This window comes from Anguilla rostrata, chromosome 8, assembly GCF_018555375.3.
Source record: "Anguilla rostrata isolate EN2019 chromosome 8, ASM1855537v3, whole genome shotgun sequence".
NCBI lineage: Eukaryota > Metazoa > Chordata > Actinopteri > Anguilliformes > Anguillidae > Anguilla > Anguilla rostrata.
In genome coordinates, this window is record NC_057940.1 from 53,512,511 (window position 1) to 53,533,841 (window position 21,331).

Here is a 21,331-nt window from a genome sequence, read left to right on the forward strand (position 1 = left end):
CATTGAATTGAGTGTAACTTCAGCTGCTTTTCGATCTGTTGCAAAAGAAGGACTTGATTGTCTTGTTCTGTTTACCCTTCACTATACACGTTGCCTCCTTTTTGTTTGATATGATTACTAATGATGGTGTTTGCTTACTGTTATGGTGTTTGAGTGTCCTACATCGGATGAATTTAGCCAGCGCCTAAGTATCTGTGAGGTGAATGGCCCTTCTGAATGTTTTGCAATCTAAAAATATAGTTCCTAATTTTGTAATTGTTTTTTATCGAAGAGGTATGTGAAGCAGTTGCATGCAGATGTGGATATAGATATTGCCTGGCACCTTGTGTTTTGTGTGTACGTGTCACTGTGTGTGTTGTATTGCACACACGTGCAAATATGGATATACTGTAGATATTGCCTGGCACCTTGTGCTTTGTGTGTATGTGTCACTGTGTATGTTGTATTACACACACATCCAAATATGGATACAGATATTGCGTGGCACCTTGTGTTTTGTGTGTATGTGTCACCGTGTGTGTTGTATTACACACACATCCAAATATGGATACAGATGGTGCGTGGCACCTTGTGTTTCGTGTGTATGCGTCACCGTGCATGTTGTATTTGTGCACCCGTCTTGGTGCCCCGCAGGTGTGATCGATGGGTACTCGGGGGAGAGGGCGGTGTTGGAGCGGAAGCTTGGCGAGAAGCAGGAGCTGCTGCTGCACCTGGAGCAGCAGCTGCAGGTGACCGGCAGCCGCCTGCAGGAGCTGGAGCAGGAGCGGCGGCAGGTGCACCGGGAGAAGGAGCTGCTGGCGCGGCAGCAGAGCGCCATGAGAGACGGCACCGGGTCCCGCGAGCTGCGTAGGTATCCCAGCATTCCCCCCTGTGTTCCGCGACCGACGCCGTGGAAACGCTGCGGTTTCACTTCCAGGTGTCACAGGAAGCCGATTCTTTTGTTAAGTTAATTCATTTTGCACTTTAATTTTTTTTTTAAACTGTTCACATCGCTGACGTACTCCTCTCTGGATTGTCAGTGAAATCTATCTGTAAATATCAGTATTTTACTCCATGGAGATCCCATTCTTGGGTACGTGGCCTAATTCTTCTGTGCATTGAATTTAACGTGTTAGGAAAAATTCTTACACAGCAAAGCCCACTATATATCCCAGCCACTGAGATGGTGAGTACGTGTATGAATGGGGTTGAATCGAGGGATTTGTTTTTTTGGGAATGTTTAGCAGGAACTCTCCAAACTTTAAAAAAAAAAAACGTCATCCTTTGTCATGTAACACGTAACATGAGTCGTGTAACAAGATATTTCCCAGTGTGCATCTCTCTCTGCTTCCTTCCGTCTGCGAGACTCTGTGTAATGAGAGCATGTTCCGTTTCTCTGCTTTCTCACTCTTCCAGGGCTAGTTGAAGCTGCAGTCGTTGCAGCACCTGAAGCAGGTGTGTTCACTTTGAGCATGGCCGCGTTATTTCACGTGAATATTGTTTCTGATCAGGTGGCATACACGCGCAGCGGGTTCGAAGTCCAGCATTGCTCAAAGCTTGCTTGCCATGGGTTTACTCACTCAACTAACCACTGCATACGCCTTCTAATTTGTTTGTTTACGTGTTCCAGTAATGTTTTTTTTTTGGTTGTGCATTAATTTATTTTGTAGCATGGTAAAATGCATATTAAACATAGTACATAAAGCTTTCCTAATAGGCAATCATCTCTACTTGTAGTTTATTCCAGAATAACATTTGCTGTCATCAGTTTTGATTTCTCTCCTATGCAGATTTCTAATTTTCATCTTTTTGATTTCCTATTTCCATGGCAGTTAAGATGATTGCTCAGTTAGAGTATTTCCGTTGCCTGCTTTCTGACACGGAGACTGTGTTGGTTCATCTGTTTGTTGCCAAAGTCATCTTTGCCCCTTTTTTTTCATTAATATTTAAGTGGGTCTGAATCTCCTTCCTGGTTTGCACTGTGAGCCTGTGGTTCGGTGACTATAAGGCAGGGGTGCCCAGTATGGCGATCGCAGAGGCCAAGCATTCCATTACTTCAAATCCTGGAAATAGTTAAACTGCACACACACAGTAGGCTACTGGAAAATGTAGTTAAGCTAGTAGTTAAGCAATACAATATAATGTTGGATAGTGGTAACACACAATATTATTAAGTAGGCTCAAAAAAGAAAACATTGGATTTATTTGGTTAAAAATTGTTTTAAAATAATAAAATTATGGACTGTGGTTGCATGCAATTATGCAACTTGATCAGCCTACTTAATAATATTGCATGCAACCACTGTCCAACGATGTATTTTTTTTTTTAGTTTAGATACGAGATGGAGAAAAGCCATGTCCAATTAGCTATTTATCTATGCTAGTTTAGTTGGCAAGCTACGGCCTTGTTCGCGTGTCACTGAGTAATGACTCCCTGGTCCGACATTAGTTCCAAGGGGATACCCCCCCTCCCCCCCCCCATTGGAGAAGTAGATGGCAAGCCAAATAAGTATGGGCACCCCTGCTATAACCCTGATGAAAATTCCAGCTGAGACCATCTGGGACTCTTAAGCTGGTTTAAAATGGTTTAAGCTGTGTATTTGACACCTCTAGCTGGTCATAGCTGGTCTGTGGCTGGTCGAAGCCGGTCTCTAGCTGGTAGAGTACGCTGGTGATCGAGTTGACTGTATAGGTTGGTCAACTGGTGAGCAGCTGGTGACCAGCTAGAAGTTTTGAAAACACAGCTTAAACCAGTTTAGGCCGGTTTAAGGTGGAATTTTCAGCAGTTAAGGTATGCGGCACAGGCAGTGGGAGTGGGTTCATTTCAGTTATCTTTCAGGATGGAGAAATGAAGTGTTGTTGTGGCTGCCTTTTAGTAAAACTCACAAATGCAAAACTTTTTAGAAAAAACTATTTTTTACAACATTGTTCAGCAGTTTGAAGGTGCAGTATGTAAGTTTTGAGAAACAAGCTAGATTTTGAGAATAAGAATGTTCCACCCCCTCCATCCAAAGCCCCGCCCTCCAAACACTCCATATATAAGATGCCTGAAATATGACTACTGGAGAGCGGACAGGAGTAAAGTAGGGACAATGCAACACATCATGCCTCATTCGCAGGTAGAAAATAAAACGCTTAACGTCATCGTAATGAACGTAAACAACGAACATGGAATGTAGTTTTGATTTACAACAGTCAATAAATGCAGACACCAGTGTTTTTGATTGTATGAGACCCAGATGAAGTTACGGCTGAAAGGTCGGTCAAATAAATATTGCTAAACGCATCTGGAACTGGAGTGTACAATTAGTTTTTTCTTTTTTTTTCTTCCCCCCCACTTGAACAGCATAGGTAGATATAAACGTAGCTAGCTAACTACAGATTAGCTGTAAGATAACATCTAACGTACAGCATAGCTATAATGTAAACAGTGTGCTTAAATGCATCAGCTAACTTACTGACATTTTGTAGCTACGTAGGCTACACTGTTCTGGGCAATTAAACATTCCCGTAGAAATAGAACAAGCAAGGTAATTACCTGTCCAGCAGAAATACTACAAACTCAGCATCACTTTTGAAGCCCTTCAGGTGGGTGAGCTCTCGCCATTCCTGGAAATCCCAACCGACCTTTACTCAAGTCTTATCTCTCGCTCGGTCCCCAGTTTCACAATGACTGTCTTTCTTTTTAAAAAAATTTTAAAAATCAAAGATTAAAAAAACTACAGTGGTCACAGTGAAAGGCAGAACTGGTAATTTTGGCAGATTTTTCTAGCTAGCTATAACACCATCTCTGCTCTGCTCTGCTCTTAGCTGCGTAGCCTGCTCTGACAGCGCTACATGATTGACAGGCAGATAGCTGTCCCGATTGGTTGTTGAGATTCAGGCGCTGTGATATTTAGAGTGGCTGATTTCAGAACCTGGGGCAGTCAGAGAGACCGGATTTTTTTTTTTCTTAGAGGTTATAATATATTGATATCTTTTGGAATGTGAGGGCAATTTAGCCAAAAATGAACGAAAGTGTTCTAAAGAAAACTTCTATACTGCACCTTTAATGTCCAATGTTACTATTGCTTACTAATTTTTGCAGTTACTGTCTATTATTTTAATAATAGCTAATGTATGTGAAAGGCCTTTTGAATGGCTTATCACAGCTGTGCCTTCACTGCGCAAACGATGCATCTACTGTATTGGCACAGTAAATGTAGGTTAAAATTGAACTGTTTTTAAAGTTCAGGTGGCTTTTGGCCTTTTTTGTGTCACAGCAGCCAACAACCGCTTCTTTCAGCATCCCTTTTTAATCAGTCGAATACGCTTAACGTGTGCGAGACTGATGCTGGTGGAGGGTGAGAGAGACCCTGCTGTTACCCGGAGGTGGAGTAATGACGGTTTTTCAAAAAAACGCCTTGCAGACCTACTGGAGGAGACCGAAAAGCTGATGAAGGAGAAGGTCGAGGTGCAGCTGCAGGCCGAGAAGGACAGCGGCGACCTCCTCAAGCGGCTGAAGTGTCTGGAGGCCGAGGTGGAGGAGCGCGCCAGCAGGGAGGTGGAGCTGGAGGAGGCGCACACGGTCGAGCGCAGCGACCTGAGGCAGCAGATCCAGGCCCTGGAGAAGCAGGTGGAGAAGAACCGCAGGTTCCTGGACGTAAGGGCTCCCATTCCCTCAGTCTGCGCTCAGTACGGGTCAGAGGTGAAGCTCGTGCAGCCGGGTCTATACTGGTTTCATTGAGGAATCAAAAATGGTGTGGCAACTGTTACTATTTAAACATAATAACTCTGTCATTTGTTACGTAATAACAGTTAACGTAATAACATTTGTCAGGTAATGCAGATAACATAAGCAAACATTTCCTTCTTGCAAGAACTGGCCGCCAAATGAAGTAACATTATCAATAAGAGATACCAAGTTATTTTGGGACAGCGGTGTAGACGCATGGCTCTACTGAATTTGTGCCTTTTGCTGCCCGTGTTTCTGTGTAGTGATTGTTTTACCGAGACACTGAGAGGGACTTAGGCAGTCATGCCTTGTTCCGTTGAACGCGGTTGAATGGTTTTTTTTTGCGGTGGAATTCCCCCTTTAAGGTTTAAGGTCGCTGACTACTGCCACTGCGATTCCTCGGAGTAAAATGTCGTCTAACTGTCACTGATTAACAGGAGCAAGCTGTCGATCGGGAGCACGAGAGAGACGTCTTTCAGCAGGAGATCACGAAGCTAGAACAACAACTGAAGAACGCACAAAAGCAGCAGCCTAGCACTGACCAATATAACAAAGAGGTACTGTGCTTCTCTCCAAGCTATCCTATTGTTGGGCTGGGCCCATCTGACATGTTTTTTTTTTTTTCTTCCCATTATTGTTTTCTCACAAAGGAAGTACCAATCATATTACGAGCTGGTCACAGTGAAGACTCTGTGACTTTTTTTTTTTCAAGGCGGGAGTTCTGGTGTGGTCTGAACAATGCCAAGGTAGCTGTGCAAACAGAATACGATCCTAAACCAGTCGGACTGGAACTGAAGCATCCTGCTCATTAAAAGAAACATCCTCCTTAATTTGCAGTCGCAACAAGTGAAATATAAAATGCGCAGTCGAAATCCAGAACGGTGTAGCTGAGAGGTAAAGAACAAGACCAGGTCAAAACCTAGTATATGGCTGGACGTAACACACGTGATCCCGCCGACCAATGGTGTAACTTCATAACTCGGCCGACCAATGGTGTTACTTCATCACTCACTCAGTCACTCAGTCACAGGCATTCACGTTGTGTACGTTCCGAGTTCTGGACAGCACGCGTTGTGATTCAGAGCATCCCAGAGGGGGTCTGTTTGCTTCTTGTCATGTGACAAGAACAACGTATCAAACAGCCCACCTCTCGGATGTTTTGAATCGGTGTGTGTCGTCCGCCTTCCTGAGGAGATTTGAATTCCCTGTGCAGTCAAATCATTTTTCATAGTTAGTAGGATCCACTTAATTGCATAACAGATCAGCGCATAATTAGGGTAATTTGGGTATTTGCATTGAATTGCCAAATCCAGAACCATTTCCCGTTCATTCCCATTCAGATTTTGGATATTTGCATGGAATTATGTGCAGTTACATCGTATAATAATTGGAGTGGCAGGTAAGCCATCTAAGCCAAGTTACCCCTTCTCTGGGCATGCCACATACCCTTAGAGCACTGGGAGTTTGGCATTTTTACAGGGTTTTCCACAGAAATAACCACCATGACCGCAGACTCTCAGCCATGAAGAACAGTACCTTCTGTAGCTTTTGACTTCTTGTAAACACACAGAATTTAGATACAATTCCACACGTCTGCACATGAATGCTGATTTTGTCATCACCAATGCTCCAGTCCCACAATCAGCAATTCTCCCCATTGGGCATTTCGCTACATCTGCCAATGACAACATCTGATGAAAGTAGCCAACTGAGCAAACTATGATTCACATTGCAGTCCACCAGTCCCCTCGTAGATGACACGTGTGTGCTGCCATTGGTTATAAGCAGTATGGTAAATGGACTGCATTTATATAGCGCTTTTATCCAAAGCGCTTTACAATTGATGCCTCTCATTCACCCACTCACACACCAACGGTGAAAGGCTGCCATGCAAGGTACCAGTCAGGTTGTTGGGAGCAATTAGGGGTTAGGCGTCTTGCTCAGGGACACTTCGACATGCCCAGGGCGGGGGATCGAACCGGCAACCCTCCGACTGCCGGACAACCGCTCCTACCTCCTGAGCTATGTCATATGCGGCATGCTGTGTGGGTGATGGCTGCAGTTTAAGTCGACCCTTTGGTGCGCGTGTGCTAGGTGGACCGGCTGACCGCCCAGCTGCAGGAGAAGTCCGACAGGTGCAGCGAGCTCCTGCTGCGCTCTGAGCAGCTGCAGAGGGAGGTCCAGGACGGCGGCGAGGAAGTCGAGAGGCTGGAGACGCGCGTGCGGGAGCTGGAGCAGGCCCTGCTCGTCGGCACGGAGACGCCGCAGGTGAGCCGATCGCAGCTTTTCTGCTGAGCAATCAGGCAGGCAGTGGGGTGTGAGATTAACTGTAGTCTCAGGGGGGATTATGGGAAATGACCCAGGCAGTGGGTGTGAGTTTAACTGTAGTATTGGGGATTATGGGAAATGACCCAGGCAGTGGGGTGTGAGATTAACTGTAGTATTGGGGATTATGGGAAATGACCCAGGCAGTGGGGTGTGAGATTAACTGTAGTCTCAGGGGGGATTATGGGAAAGCCCCAGGCAGTGGGGTGTGAGTTTAACTGTAGTCTCAGGGGGATTATGGGAAATGACCCAGGCCATGGGGTGCGAGTTTAACTGTAGTCTCAGGGGGATTATGGGAAATGACCCAGGCCATGGAGTGCGAGTTTAACTGTAGTCTCAGGGGGGATTATGGGAAATGACCCAGGCAGTGGAGTGCGAGTTTAACTGTAGTCTCAGGGGGATTATGGGAAATGACCCAGGCAATGGAGTGCGAGTTTAACTGTAGTCTCAGGGGGGATTATGGGAAATGACCCAGGCAGTGGGGTGCGAGTTTAACTGTAGTCTCAGGGGATTATGGGAAATGACCAGGCAGTGGGTGGAGTTTAACTGTAGTCTCAGGGGGATTATGGGAAATGATCCAGGCCGTGGGGTGTGAGTTTAACTGTAGTAGTGGGGATTATGGGAAATGCCCCAGGCAGTGGGTTATCATTATGGCAGTGGAGGACTCTGCGATGTGCGACTTTTCAGGTGGAGCAGAAGAGTCCGAATCCACCTGAAAAGGGAACACTGGACACTACCCTGGAGGTGGAGCTGCAAACTGAAAGAGAGGCTCTGGACAGAAAGGAGAAGGAGGTACTTTTATTTTTAATTTATAACATTTGAAGAAGAAGAAGAAGAAGAAAGCTTTATTTGTCACGTGCATATACAGTACATGTACATACAGTGAAATTCGTCCTCTGCATTTGACATCCATCCTAGTTACTTAGGAGCAGTGGGCAGCCACAGTGCAGCGCCCGGGGACCAACTCCAGTTCCGAGGCCAGTGCCTTGGCCAGTTTGCTAACTGTTAGCTGTGGAGAGACGCAATATAACTAAGTCCTGTGGAGCAGGGAGTAATAATCAACAAAATAAGGCTGCGAATGAATAAATTATGTGTATTATGCCGAATGTATTTGTTTTCACGGTCATTGCTGGCCCTGATAAAATTATGGGTAGTTTTCCTTCCATCTAGCATTTTGTGCACTGAGAAAATTTACTGCTTATCACATGTTGATTTGTGAATCATTCCACATGTGCAAATTAGGACAGGATTTTTTTCTTATTATATTAAGAATACTCGTAAGTGAAGTAGTGTACAGTATACAGTGTGTCCTGGTCTCTGTGGTGAATCATCAACATGGCTCTCAAGGTATAGTGTACTGTTGTGTCTGGCTCTCAGATCAGTAACCTGGAGGAGCAGCTGGAGCAGTTCCGGGAGGAGCTGGAGAATAAGAGCGAGGAGGCGCAGCAGCTCCACATGCAGCTGGAGATACAGAAGAAGGAGCTGAGCTCCCAGCAGGAGGACCTGCAGCACAGGGGCGACCTGCTGAAGGTACAGTACGCCTCTCCTTGCTCTTCACCCCAATCCCCAGCTGCACCCGTCACCCCCCCCCCCCCCCAAAACCTGGGGGTGTACTGGCTTATGTTGGATCAGGAGGTCAGAGCGGTTGTCCGGCAGTCAGAGGGTTGCCGGTTCGATCCCCCGCCATGGGCATGTCGAAATGTCCCTGAGCAAGACACCTAACCCTTAATTGCTCCCAATGAGTTGCATGGCAGCCTTTCACCGTTGGTGTGTGAGTGTGTGTGTGTGAATGGGTGAATGAGAAGCATCAGTTGTAAAGCGCTTTGGATAACAGCGCTACATAAATGCAGTCCATTTACCATCCATTTCATTTACCATACCCAACCACAACAAAGTGTTAAATGGAAATATTTGTAGCTCGGTTGTTGGTTTTTATTATGGCTCATAATATTATTTATTATTCGTTATGTTGATCAGATGACCGCATTTTCATTGATGGTTGGTTTCTGTTCGCTTTGAAACTCATGGGAGGTGAGGAATTTCAGCCTCAAATTTGTTGGCTATAGGCATTTGTTTGCACCCTATTGGGGGGGGTGGGGGGGAGGCAAGTACGATTCTAAAGGGCCCGACTGAAAACAATATTAAAACCTAGGATTTTTTGGGGTAACTGAAATGTCACTGTATTCGTCTTGGTGTGTATTTCAGGCGCTGGAGGATAAGAGCGAGCTGGTGAGAGAGCTGGAGTCCCAGGTGGAGTGCATGAGGGCCGAGCAGGAGCGCCTGAAGAAGAACCGCGAGGTGGAGACCGAGCAGCTGAACGCCGTCATCGAGAAGCTGCAGCAGGAGCTCTCCACCATCGAGCGCCAGACGCCCGACGAGGGCCCGCGGGACGCGGACCGCGCGAGCGCCCGGGCGAGAGAGGAGGTCCGCGTCGCCGGGGGCGACGACGGCGGCGAGGCGGAGCGGGCGGCTCGGGAGTTGGCCGCGCTGCGGGCCAGCCACGGCTCCTTGCTGGAGAAGTACGAGCGCCTGCGGGAGGAGACGTCCGGCGACAACAGGCTGCCGGAGCTGGAGGAGGCCCTGCGGGCGAAGACGGCCGCCTGCCTGGTCATGCAGGCTCAGGTCCAGGCCTTGGAGGAGAGCGCCGGCTGCAGGGTGGGCAGCCTGGGCGCGCGGATCGCCGAGCTGGAAGCCTGCGTGGGGGAGAGGGACGCGGAGCTGGAGCGGTGCGGGCTGCGGGTGCAGCAGAGCCAGGCGGAGGCGGCCGCCCTCCGCCGCCGGGTCTCCGAGCTGGAGGACAAGCTGAGGGAGAAGGTGGCCGCCGCGCTGGTCAGCCGAGCCGAGCTGGGGGCCGTACGGGAGCACGCGAAGGCGCGGGGGGCCGGAGGGCCGCGGGGCGAGGCGTCGGAGGAGCCGGAGGGGCGGGCGCGGGGCGGCCGGCGGAGGGACGGGGGCGCGCCCCCCGCCCCGGGCGCCCAAACGGACGAAAACCCGCTGGCCGCGAAAGTGACCCTTTGGACGGAGAAGCTGCGGGAGCTGGAGGAAGGTCTGCGCGGCATGCAGGAGGACCAGGAGCTCCAGAAGCATCTGCTGTCCAGCTCCGGGGAGGAGGTGGCGGAGTACGAGGAGAGGCTGGCCGTGCTGATGGATCTCCTCAGCCGGATCACTGCAAGGCCGGGGAGCCAGAGGCCACCACTGCCGCCAGTTAGCGTACGTGCATCGGCTCTTACCGGCAGTCAGCAAGGAGCGGCTACTTTAATGCCTGCCCTTTCACCCCTCGCACTGCAAGTGTCATGGCTGTATTGATCTGTTTCGTCGTGAATTTTATTTTTTTTGTTAGTGGTGAATTGTTTTTCGCCGCTCTGAATTTTGACCCTGCATCGTCCTCGATCAGACCTGGGTCAAATACGTATTTGTTTTGACTTTTCTGTGCTCTGTTGATCTTGCCTTGTGTAATTGAGCCAGGCAGTATGACCAGAAGGCGGGGTTTGCGCTTTTTGAGAGTATTTAATTGGTTCCAATGCACAAGACAAGATCAGCAAAGCGTAGAAAAGTATTAGAATCCAAAACAAATACGTATTTGACCCAGGTCTGTCCTCGATTAATTATGACTGCGGGTGTCTAAGAAATTCTGTTTTGCAGTCCTCCAGCTAAACCGCATAGTCATTGCACTGGAAGACTTTGCTGTTTAAAAAGCTCCCACTGGCACAGTGTACTGCAGAGTAGTGTTTCAGTAGGATGTCCATGTGCCACATTGGAGCCTTCTTTAAACCGCCAAGGTTATACACTGAGCTGGCAAGTAGCGTTATTATTCTGGCACAAAATGTTTTTTTCCTCCTTTTTACCCAGACATCAGAGACAGCTATTGGAGAGGACCCTGCTGCTGCGTCAGACCTGCTACAGGAAGTCACACAGGAAGCTGCAGCTGCTAAAGAGGAGCTGAACAGCTACAGGGAAAGAAGTGACAAGCTACAGGAGGAGCTGCAGGTACATTTAAGAAGTCCTTCCAAGACTTCATTGATGGGGAAGTAATCGCAAACACACATAACAATGTGCACACCAATATTTTGCACATCGTGCCATAATGACCAAAATTCAGGCCTTTGAAATTTTTTTTTTTTAAAATCTAATTCCAGTCACTGAATTTATCCATCATGTGTAACTTATCTTCAGATTTCATTAATTCAGACAACAAAATGTTTCCACCTACCTTCAATACTTTCCGCATTATACCTCCTGCCAAAATTGGATTTGAGGGAATGGTATTCTTCCAATAATATTAAATAATCATCTTTGTGATTTACAGAAAGCCAGCAGCCAGTTACATCCCTGCAAAACATTTTAATGAAATGAAATCTCACATTTCTGTTAACATCGATCGGATGTAAATGATGAACTCTCGTCTGATGATTCACTGATGCAGAATGTGTATCCCTTGTTTAGGAGAGAGAAGTGACTATAGCACAGCTTAGAGAAGAACTCCATACGGTAAGTGCTACAGAGATTTATAAAATGAGTGCTGACAACCTGTTTTGCATGCCACACGTTTCAGAACCAAATCGTCTTTATTTTACGTTCACGAGCGCTGATTACGCAGAGACACCCTTTTCCAAGTCGATTGGTCGTGGGACGGAGCTTTTATACGTTTCGGTCCGATAGCCTAAACGTAACTAGCCCCGGACCAGGTTAGCCTTGCGGCGTGAGTTACCATGGCGATACGCCCCGATTCAAAGTGGGTCATCTTCGCCATGCGGGAAACCCAGGGTCAGCAAGCTAGCTGATATTGAAGTTAGCTTGCTAACCCTGTGATCTACCCCCTTTTCATTGAAGTGAACCTGGGGAGTGCACTGCGTAAAGAACTATAAAAATTCTGATTGTGCACGGTCTCTGGAGTTCAACTGGCTATTTGGCTGTCGGCACGCCTGTGCCTACCGGAAAACGGTCTTCGAAATGTTTCGGAAACTATTGCTGTTTTCGCTCCCAGGCATCGATGAGAGGCCCCACCGGTGAAGAAGATCCTGCCGTCTTGTCCAAACTGCTACAGGAGGTCAAACGGGAAGCTGCTGCCACTAAAGAGGAGCTCAACAGCTACAGGGAAAGAAGCGACAAGCTACAGGAGGAGCTACAGGTACATTAAAGAAGTCCTTCCAAGACTTCATTGATGGGGAAGTAATCCCTTCCACACAACGCAAACACACAACAATGTGCACACCAATATTTTGCACACCGTCCCATAATGACCAAAATTCAGGCCTTGGAAAAAAAAAAAAATAATAATAATCAAATTCCAGTCACTGAATTTACTCATGGTTATGTCAATGGTGTAAGAGCGAATGTGTGGTTCGTTGAAATTATTGAACTGAATTATTAATAAATAAGTAAATAAACAAGTAAATAAAAACTAAATTCTAAATTTTTGTTGCAATTTATCCTGCATTCCCTGCCTGTTTTCGAAACAGTGAATGTGTGCGAAGCTTTCCGTGATTGTGATGGAAATGTTTGTTGAAATAAGCCACTGAAACTACAGTGCAGAATTCTGTGCAAGATGTTTTAGTCGATCATCTCACCAGTACTTTTGCAGACTTATGTAATTCACCAGTAGATCCTTCTTTGTTGTTTAACTTTATCCATCATGTGTAACTTATCTTCAGATTTCATTAATTTAGACAACAGAATCTTTCCACCTACCTGACATACTTCCAGCATCATACCTCCTGCCAAAACTAGATTTGAGGAATAGTATTCTGCCAAAACGTTAAATAATAATCTTTAAATGATTTACGGAAAGCCAGTTGCGTTACATCCTGCAAACATTTAATGAAATGAAATCTCTCATTTCTGTTAACATCGATCGGATGTAAATGATGAACTCTCGTTTGATGATTCACTGATGCAGAATGTGTATCCCTTGTTTAGGAGAGGGAAATGACTATAGCACAGCTTAAAGAAGAGCTCCATACGGTAAGTGCTACAGAGATTTATAAAATGAGTGCTGACAATCTGATTTGCATGCCACACGTTTCAGAACCAAATCGTCTTTTTTTTACGTTAAGGAGTGCTGATTACGCAGAGACACCCTTTTCCAAGTCGATTGGTCGTGGGACGGAGCTTTTATACGTTTCGGTCCGATAGCCTAAACGTAACTAGCCCCGGACCAGGTTAGCCTTGCGGCGTGAGTTACCATGGCGATACACCCCGATTTAAAGTGGGTCATCTTCGTCATGCGGCAAACCCAGGGTGAGCAAGCTAGCTGATATTGAAGTTAGCTTGCTAACCCTGTGATCTACGCCCCTCTCGTTGAAGTAAACCTGGGGAGTGCACTGCGTAAAGAACTATAAAAATTCTGATTGTGCAAGGTCTCTGGAGTTCAACTGGCTATTTGGCTGTCGGCACGCCTGTGTCTACCGGAAAACGGTCTTCGAAATGTTTCGGAAACTATTGCTGCTTTCGCTCCCAGGCATCGATGAGAGGACCCAGCGGTGAAGAAGATCCTGCCGTCTTGTCCAAACTGCTCCAGGAGGTCAAACGGGAAGCTGCTGCCACTAAAGAGGAGCTCAACAGCCACAGGGAAAGAAGTGACAAGCTACAGGAGGAGCTAAAGGTACATTTAAGAAGTCCTTCCAAGACTTCATTGATGGGGAAGTAATCCCTTCCACACAACGCAAACACACATAACAATGTGCACACCAATATTTTGCACACCGTCCCATAATGACCAAAATTCAGGCCTTTGAAAACATTTTTTTTTTTTAAATCTAATTCCAGTCACTGAATTTATCCATCATGTGTAACTTATCTTCAGATTTCATTAATTCAGACAACAAAATGTTTCCACCTACCTTAAATACTTTCAGCATTATACCTCCTGCCAAAATTGGATTTGAGGGAATGGTATTCTTCCAATAATATTAAATAATAATCTTTAAATGATTTACGGAAAGCCAGTTGCCGGTTACATCCCTGCAAAACATTTTAATGAAATGAAATCTCACATTTCTGTTAACTTCGATCGGATGTAAATGTTGAACTCTCGTTTGATGATTCACTGATGCAGAATGTGTATCCCTTGTTTAGGAGAGAGAAGTGACTATAGCACAGCTTAAAGAAGAACTCCATACGGTAAGTGCTACAGAGATTTATAAAATAAGTGCTGACGATCTGATTTGCATGCCACACGTTTCAGAACCAAATCGTCTTTTTTTTACGTTCACGAGCGCTGATTACACAGAGACACCCTTTTCCAAGTCGATTGGTCGTGGGACGGAGCTTTTATACGTTTCGGTCCGATAGCCTAAACGTAACTAGCCCCGGACCAGGTTAGCCTTGCGGCGTGAGTTACCATGGCGATACGCCCCGATTTAAAGTGGGTCACCTTCGTCATGCGGGAAACCCAGGGTGAGCAAGCTAGCTGATATTGAAGTTAGCTTGCTAACCCTGTGATCTACGCCCCTCTTGTTGAAGTAAACCTGGGGAGTGCACTGCGTAAAGAACTATAAAAATTCTGATTGTGCAAGCTCTCTGGAGTTCAACTGGCTATTTGGCTGTCGGCACGCCTGTGTCTACTGGAAAACGGTCTTCGAAATGTTTCGGAAACTATTGCTGCTTTCGCTCCCAGGCATCGATGAGAGGACCCAGCGGTGAAGAAGATCCTGCCGCCTTGTCCAAACTGCTACAGGAGGTCCAACGGGAAGCTGCTGCCACTAAAGAGGAGCTCAACAGCTACAGGGAAAGAAGCGACAAGCTACAGGAGGAGCTACAGGTACATTTAAGAAGTCCTTCCAAGACTTAATTGATGGGGAAGTAATCCCTTCCACACAGCGCAAACACACATAACAATGCGCACACCAGTATTTTGCACACCGTCCCATAATGACCAAAATTCAGGCCTTTGAAAAAAATTAATGAATAATCTAATTCCAGTCACTGAATTTACTCATGGTTATGTCAATGGTGTAAGAGCGAATGTGTAGTTCATTGAAATTATTGAACTGAATTATTAATAAATAAGTAAATAAACAAGTAAATAAGAAACTAAATTCTAAATTTTTGTTGCAATTTTATCCTGCATTCCCTTGCCTGTTTTTCGAAATAGTGAATGTGTGCGAAGCTTTCCGTGATTGGTTGGATTGGAAATGTTTGTTGAAATAAGCCACTGCAACTATAGTGCAGAATTCTGTGCAAGATGTTTTAGTCGATCATCTCACCAGTACTTTTGCAGACTTATGTAATTCACCAGTAGATCCTTCTTTGTTGTTTAACTTTATCCATCATGTGTAACTTATCTTCAGATTTCATTAATTTAGACAACAGAATCTTTCCACCTACCTGAAATACTTCCAGCATCATACCTCCTGCCAAAACTAGATTTGAGGGAATAGTATTCTGCCAATAAACGTTAAATAATAATCTTTAAATGATTTACGGAAAGCCAGTTGCCAGTTACATCCCTGCAAAACATTTTAATGAAATGAAATCTCACATTTCTGTTAACTTCGATCGGATGTAAATGTTGAACTCTCGTTTGATGATTCACTGATGCAGAATGTGTATCCCTTGTTTAGGAGAGAGAAATGACTATAGCACAGCTTAAAGAAGAACTCCAAACGGTAAGTGCTACAGAGATTTATAAAATGAGTGCTGACAATCTGATTTGCATGCCACGCGTTTCAGAACCGAATCGTCTTTTTTTACGTTAAGGAGTGCTGATTACGCAGAGACACTCTTTTCCAAGTCGATTGGTCGTGGGACGGAGCTTTTATACGTTTCGGTCCGATAGCCTAAACGTAACTAGCCCCGGACCAGGTTAGCCTTGCGGCGTGAGTTACCATGGCAACACGCCCCGATTCAAAGTGGGTCATCTTCGTCATGCGGCAAACCCAGGGTGAGCAAGCTAGCTGATATTGAAGTTAGCTCGCTAACCCTGTGATCTACGCCCCTCTCGTTGAAGTAAACCTGGGGAGTGCGCTGCGTAAAGAACTATAAAAATTCTGATTGTGCAAGGTCTCTGGAGTTCAACTGGCTGTTTGGCTGTCGGCACGCCTGTGTCTACCGGAAAACGGTCTTCGAAATGTTTCGGAAACTATTGCTGCTTTCGCTCCCAGGCATCGATGAGAGGACCCAGCGGTGAGGAACATCCTGCCGTCTTGTCCAAACTGCTACAGGAGGTCAAACGGGAAGCTGCTGCCACTAAAGAGGAGCTCAACAGCTACAGGGAAAGAAGCGACAAGCTACAGAATGAGCTGCAGGTCAGGGACATATCCATAGCCCAGCTACAAGAGGAGCTCAGGCAGATCAAGGAGGCTTTCGCGAAATCGGAGGAGGAGCTCAAAAAGAAAAGCGGAAAGCATTCCGCGAGTAAACAGGACCGTTCAGAGAAGGCGAGAGGGTCGTCGGCCAAAGAGAGGAACGACCTCACCCGAAAAAATTCTGCCCCGATGGACCGGGCGGCCGGCGCGAGCGGGACCCCCAGGACCCCCCGTGCTCCCCGCGCTGACGCGGCGGTGCAGACCGGTCCGGTCCGTCTCGGCTCCGCCGCGGCCTCCGGGGAGGTGTCGGACGCGATCGGCGAGTACGCGGAGAAGATCGAGCAGATGCGGGAGCTGCACGCGGCCGAGATCATGGACATGGAGGCCCGGCACATCGCCGAGAGCGAGGGCCTGAGGGGAGAGGCGGGGGCGCTGCGGGAGGAGTGCCGAACCCTCAAGGCCACCATCGAGGACCTCCGCCATTCAGAGGTCAGTCTGCTGTGTGGTTTTTTTTTCTTTCTTTTTGTTCTTCTTCTCTTAAAAAAAGAAACAAAAAAAAAACTTTGGTGCCTGAGTGGCCCCAAAATAATCAGATTCACGGGCGAGGGCGTCTTTGTGATGGTGTCTTTATAAAAATAAAAAAAAGCGCTATACAAATGGAAAATAAATTATTTGAATTGAACGGGAGCGAACGTTGCTCTCCTTTATCAGGTTCCAGGTGTTACGGCGAAATATTCCAAAAAATAAGTGTTAAAAAAAATAATAAAAAACTTACAGCCACTAAAATTTTATTATTATTCTACTTTTACAGGCTGCTTCACCTCAACTGGAGCACCTTCCAGCCTCACAGTTCAGAGATGGATCCATGAGTGGTAAATTATTATTGATTTAAACGCAAGGCAGTACGAGTCTTTCAGTGCATGTGGATGAACTGCGATCGATCAAAGGGCGCTCTCTCAGCTTGAGGTTGTGTGGCTCGTTGCCATGGTGACATGCTCTCAATATCCCCCCCCCCCACACAGACAGCGGCTCAGACTGGAGCCAGCACACAGGTCATGACCCCCCCGCTCTGCAGCAGGAGTTCCGAACCACGCCAGAAGGAGCCAGAAGGGACAATGAGACTGATGTACTTCCTGACAGAATTAAGGTTAGCCAAACGTATTTTATTGAATAATAATATTGGCTTTCTTTTTTTAATCCCACAGATTGCCTTTTAAAATGTATTTTTATATGAATACTGGTTACTGTATTTTCATAACTAAGGCAGCAGTGTAGCGTAATGGCTAAGGAACTGGTCTTGTAACCTAAAGGTCGCAGGTTCGATTCCTGGGTAGGACACTGCTGCCGTACCCTTGAGCAAGGGACTTAACCTGCATTGCTTCAGTATATATCCAGCTGTATAAATGGATGCAGTGTAAATGCTGTGCCTGTAATGTAATGTAATATCACACTGTGTGACGAGGATTTTAAACGCCGCGTGCACAGATAACATCATCAGATGACGCTTTCATGTTTTTTAAAGCGACAGTCACTGTTCATGTAAGGACTGTATAAATCGATGCAATGTAAATGCTACTGTTTGTAAAAGTTGTGTGAGTCGCTCTGGATAAGAGAGCGTCTGCTAAATGCCTGTAATGTCATAATGAACGCAAATGTTTACGTGTGTGTGTGTGTGTGTGTGTGTGTGTGTGTGTACGTGTGCGTGTGTGCGTGTGTGCGTGTGCGTGTGTGCGCGTGTGCGCGCGCGTGTGTGTGTGTGCGTGTGCGTGTGCGTGTGCGTGTGTGCGTGCGTGCGTGCGTGCGTGCGTGCGTGCGTGCGTGCGTGCGTGTGTGTGTGTATACGTGTGCGCGTGTGTGTGTGTGCGCGTGTTTGTGTGTGTGCGTGTGTGCGCGTGTGTGTGTGCGGGTGCGCGCGTGTGTGTGTGTGTGTGTGTGCGTGTGTGTGTGCGTGTGTGTGCGTGCAGAGTTTGCTGAGAGAGGTGCACCAGGAGGGCATGCAGGTGCTTTCTCTCTCGGAGCTCCCCGGGCCAGAGGCAGAGGCAGAGGCAGAGGGGGGGCGAGGGGAGGCAGCTGCAGCCCAGCCGAAGCAGCAAGGCTGGCTGAGGGAAAGGGCGTCGCTGCTAGCCTCGGTGGAGAGCCTGAAGGCCCTCATATCCACAATGCAGGTCCACGGAGAGAGCCAGGTATTGTCTGCCCCCCCCCCCCACCTCCCCTTAGGGCTGGGCGATATGGGGCTTCATTTCATCTTTTTTTTCTTTAATCGTGCCTGATGTGGTAGCAGATATCCGAACATCAGAGGCCACAATAAAAGGCTTCCAGGAAAATAAATATTGTATGCTGTACATCTGCTGTTGATATGACATCCACTCAGCAGCTAGGCCTTGCAGCTTTCATGTGACTGACGAAAACACATCACGTGATCGTCGAAAGGAAATAACAATTATAATTACACTTAAAGAAAACATTTGATAATCATCGATCGTGGATTTTTGCACAGACCTACTTCCCGGTAATCCTTAATTAATTTTTAAGTGCAGCCAAATGCCGAAGAGGCCAAGACATTTCATCACATCAAAATATTCAACTCGCCTTAACTTTGCACCACCAATTCCTAATCGTATTGCTGCAATGTGCAATTTTTGATATTTATTTGATGAAAAACAGTACAGTACCGTTGACATTGCTAATCCGCATACCGCTGCATGAATCCGGCCCCGTATGCCGAAAAATGAGGTGTACTGCCCAGTCCAACCCCAGTCCCCAAAATATTTCTCTAAAACAGCTGCCAACCCTGCTCCTGGAGATCTACCGTCCTGTAGATTTTCACTCCAACCCTAACAAAGCGCAATTCGTTCAACAGCCAGAGATCTTGTTGAGCTCTACTAATTAGTAGAGGCGGGTGTGCCAAATTAGGGTTGAAATGAAAACCTACAGGGACGATAGATCTCCTGGAACAGGGTTGGCTGCCGCTGCTCCAAAGCTTTGCGTGAGCCGCTTAATTGCGTGAGTGCCGTAGCCCAGCCTGGGATTCGGTCGGCCCGTCTGTAATCAAGCACGTCTGTTTTTTCCACCCCTCCCTTCCTTGCCGCGCCACTTGAACTTTTCGACGGACGTGGGGCAGGCTCGGGGCCCCTCGGGCGGGGCCGGCGAAGACTGGCGGGCGGAGCTCCTGGAGGCCGTGCGGCGGGTGTTCGCGGCGGAGCGCGGCGCGCTGACGAGCTCCGCCCACTCCCGTCTGGAGCGGCTGGACACCAGCGACGCCGTCGTCTGCCTCAACCAGCTGGAGCGTGAGCTTGCTGAACAGGTACCGTCATCCACTGCTGTCACATGTCCAGTAATGTTGAATGCCAGTATATGCATATAATTGCAATTCTTTAATATGTATATATATATGTGAGCATGTAAGATGCAATGGGTCTGTGTGTTAATACAGTAATATGGTGGGTTTGTACACTGACAGGAGGCTCTGCAGAGGGAAGCTATGGGGATCCTTCAGAGTGCAGACAGAACCAGTCTGCTAATGGAGGTCAGGCAGCTCAAGGCCCAACTGCAGCACCTCCAGCAGGACCCCAGGGTCACAGGTACTGTCCCACCCATCTACACTACATTACATTACAGGCATTTAGCAGACGTTCTTATCCAGAGCAACGTACACAACTTTTACATAGCATTTACATCGCATCCATTTATACAGCTGGATACATACTGAAGCAATGCAGGTATTACATTACATTACATTACATTACAGGCATTTAGCAGACGTTCTTATCCAGAGCAACGTACAACAAGGTGTATAACCAAAACCAGGAACAAGTGTGTTGGAAACCCCAGAGGGAAGTACAGTTCCAAGTGCAGGGAACGACCGCGTAGTTTAACTTGGACCCTGTAGGGTAATCTGATTAACACAACAAAAACAGCAACAAGGCAGTCTATGCAATTAAAACAAGCAATAGTTGAGTAGGCACAAATACAATAACTAAGTCAACTAAGATAAACAGCTTACCTAGCTACAACCCTATGATTACATGATTACAGGTAATGCAAGTGCCTTACTTAAGGGTCCTACTCAAGTGTACCTTTAGCCGCGTTTCCACCGAAATTACCCGGAACTTTCAGTCCCAGGAACTACTTTACCAGGAACTAAAAGGTTCCTTCAGCCAATGGTTGTCTGCGTTTCCACCGGGGTCTAAAGTACCGCGAAGATTAGGCAAATTAGCCCACTGACGTATGAAAAAGCAACGTTGTCGTCGGTCCGTCTGTCATATGATTTCTTCCGTAACCCCATACTACCACCGAAGTAGCCTACATTATTTTCTAATAACCGGGACAGCCCGGAGGGGTTTATTCCACTTATACAACGGGTTACCAACAATGACTATATATGGTTACTTTTGTATTTATTGATTTTCATATATCCTCTCAAACACATTCATTATGTTTTTATGCGAACATTCGCTTTCATGTCTTGACATCCGAAGCGACAGAATGCATTCACATTTATATGTATAACTGGCAACAACAGCAGAAAACATGCACACGTTGTAAACAATTTGCTGTTTGATTACTTTCTCGTCGTCAATTCCATATAGGCTAATGGCAAAATGACAAGAATAGAACGAAAACTCGGACTTGCGTGAAAATGTAAATTAGTAGTGGTACAGCCACCGTTTGCTTTCCTTCGAAGTTACTGCTAGCCGAGCAGCGAAGTGTGCCCTCCAGATGCGAACCATGCACCATAAATTAGTCCATAGTCTTCCTGGTCTTTTCGTGGAATTGAAAATGTCAGTAAAATTACGGCAGTCTGAAAAAGCTAAAGGGAAGATTACTAGAATTAACCTGTTAGTTTACGCGGATAAAAAGTGCGGATGGTGATTTCCAGTTTGCTTGTACTGTATCATCAATGTTAATTATGCAGAACTACCGCATACCTCACATAACTGTATCAAACGTTTTGAGTCAATTACAACGGGCTAACAAAGAAAATCCGGAAGAAAATATTCAGCAACCAAATTAATCCGTTTGAATGTTTTGGTAGCCTACGTAATATGCTGTCCCAGCACGAATGCTT

The 21,331-nt window shown here is 46.6% G+C and overlaps 1 protein-coding gene across 13 annotated transcripts in view; it reads left to right on the top strand.

Moving 5' to 3' along the window:
* Positions 1–21,331, top strand: part of akap9 (A kinase (PRKA) anchor protein 9) — a 68,084-nt gene that overhangs the window by 34,447 nt on the left and 12,306 nt on the right. For 2 of the 13 annotated variants that reach the window (XM_064348854.1, XM_064348863.1), the window contains 22 exons: positions 634–846; positions 1,396–1,434; positions 4,389–4,621; positions 5,131–5,250; positions 6,788–6,961; positions 7,706–7,810; positions 8,396–8,548; positions 9,224–10,228; positions 10,868–11,005; positions 11,462–11,506; positions 12,003–12,146; positions 12,935–12,979; positions 13,476–13,619; positions 14,093–14,137; positions 14,634–14,777; positions 15,580–15,624; positions 16,120–16,752; positions 17,075–17,135; positions 17,286–17,410; positions 18,228–18,446; positions 19,385–19,567; positions 19,724–19,844. In XM_064348854.1, the coding sequence (XP_064204924.1) occupies positions 634–846; positions 1,396–1,434; positions 4,389–4,621; positions 5,131–5,250; positions 6,788–6,961; positions 7,706–7,810; positions 8,396–8,548; positions 9,224–10,228; positions 10,868–11,005; positions 11,462–11,506; positions 12,003–12,146; positions 12,935–12,979; positions 13,476–13,619; positions 14,093–14,137; positions 14,634–14,777; positions 15,580–15,624; positions 16,120–16,752; positions 17,075–17,135; positions 17,286–17,410; positions 18,228–18,446; positions 19,385–19,567; positions 19,724–19,844 (4,134 nt within the window). Of the gene's footprint in view, positions 1–633; positions 847–1,395; positions 1,435–4,388; positions 4,622–5,130; positions 5,251–6,787; positions 6,962–7,705; positions 7,811–8,395; positions 8,549–9,223; positions 10,233–10,867; positions 11,006–11,461; positions 11,507–12,002; positions 12,147–12,934; positions 12,980–13,475; positions 13,620–14,092; positions 14,138–14,633; positions 14,778–15,579; positions 15,625–16,119; positions 16,753–17,074; positions 17,136–17,285; positions 17,411–18,227; positions 18,447–19,384; positions 19,568–19,723; positions 19,845–21,331 lie in introns of all 13 variants that reach the window. The other 11 variants (XM_064348849.1, XM_064348853.1, XM_064348852.1 and 8 more) reach the window with 11 other exon arrangements.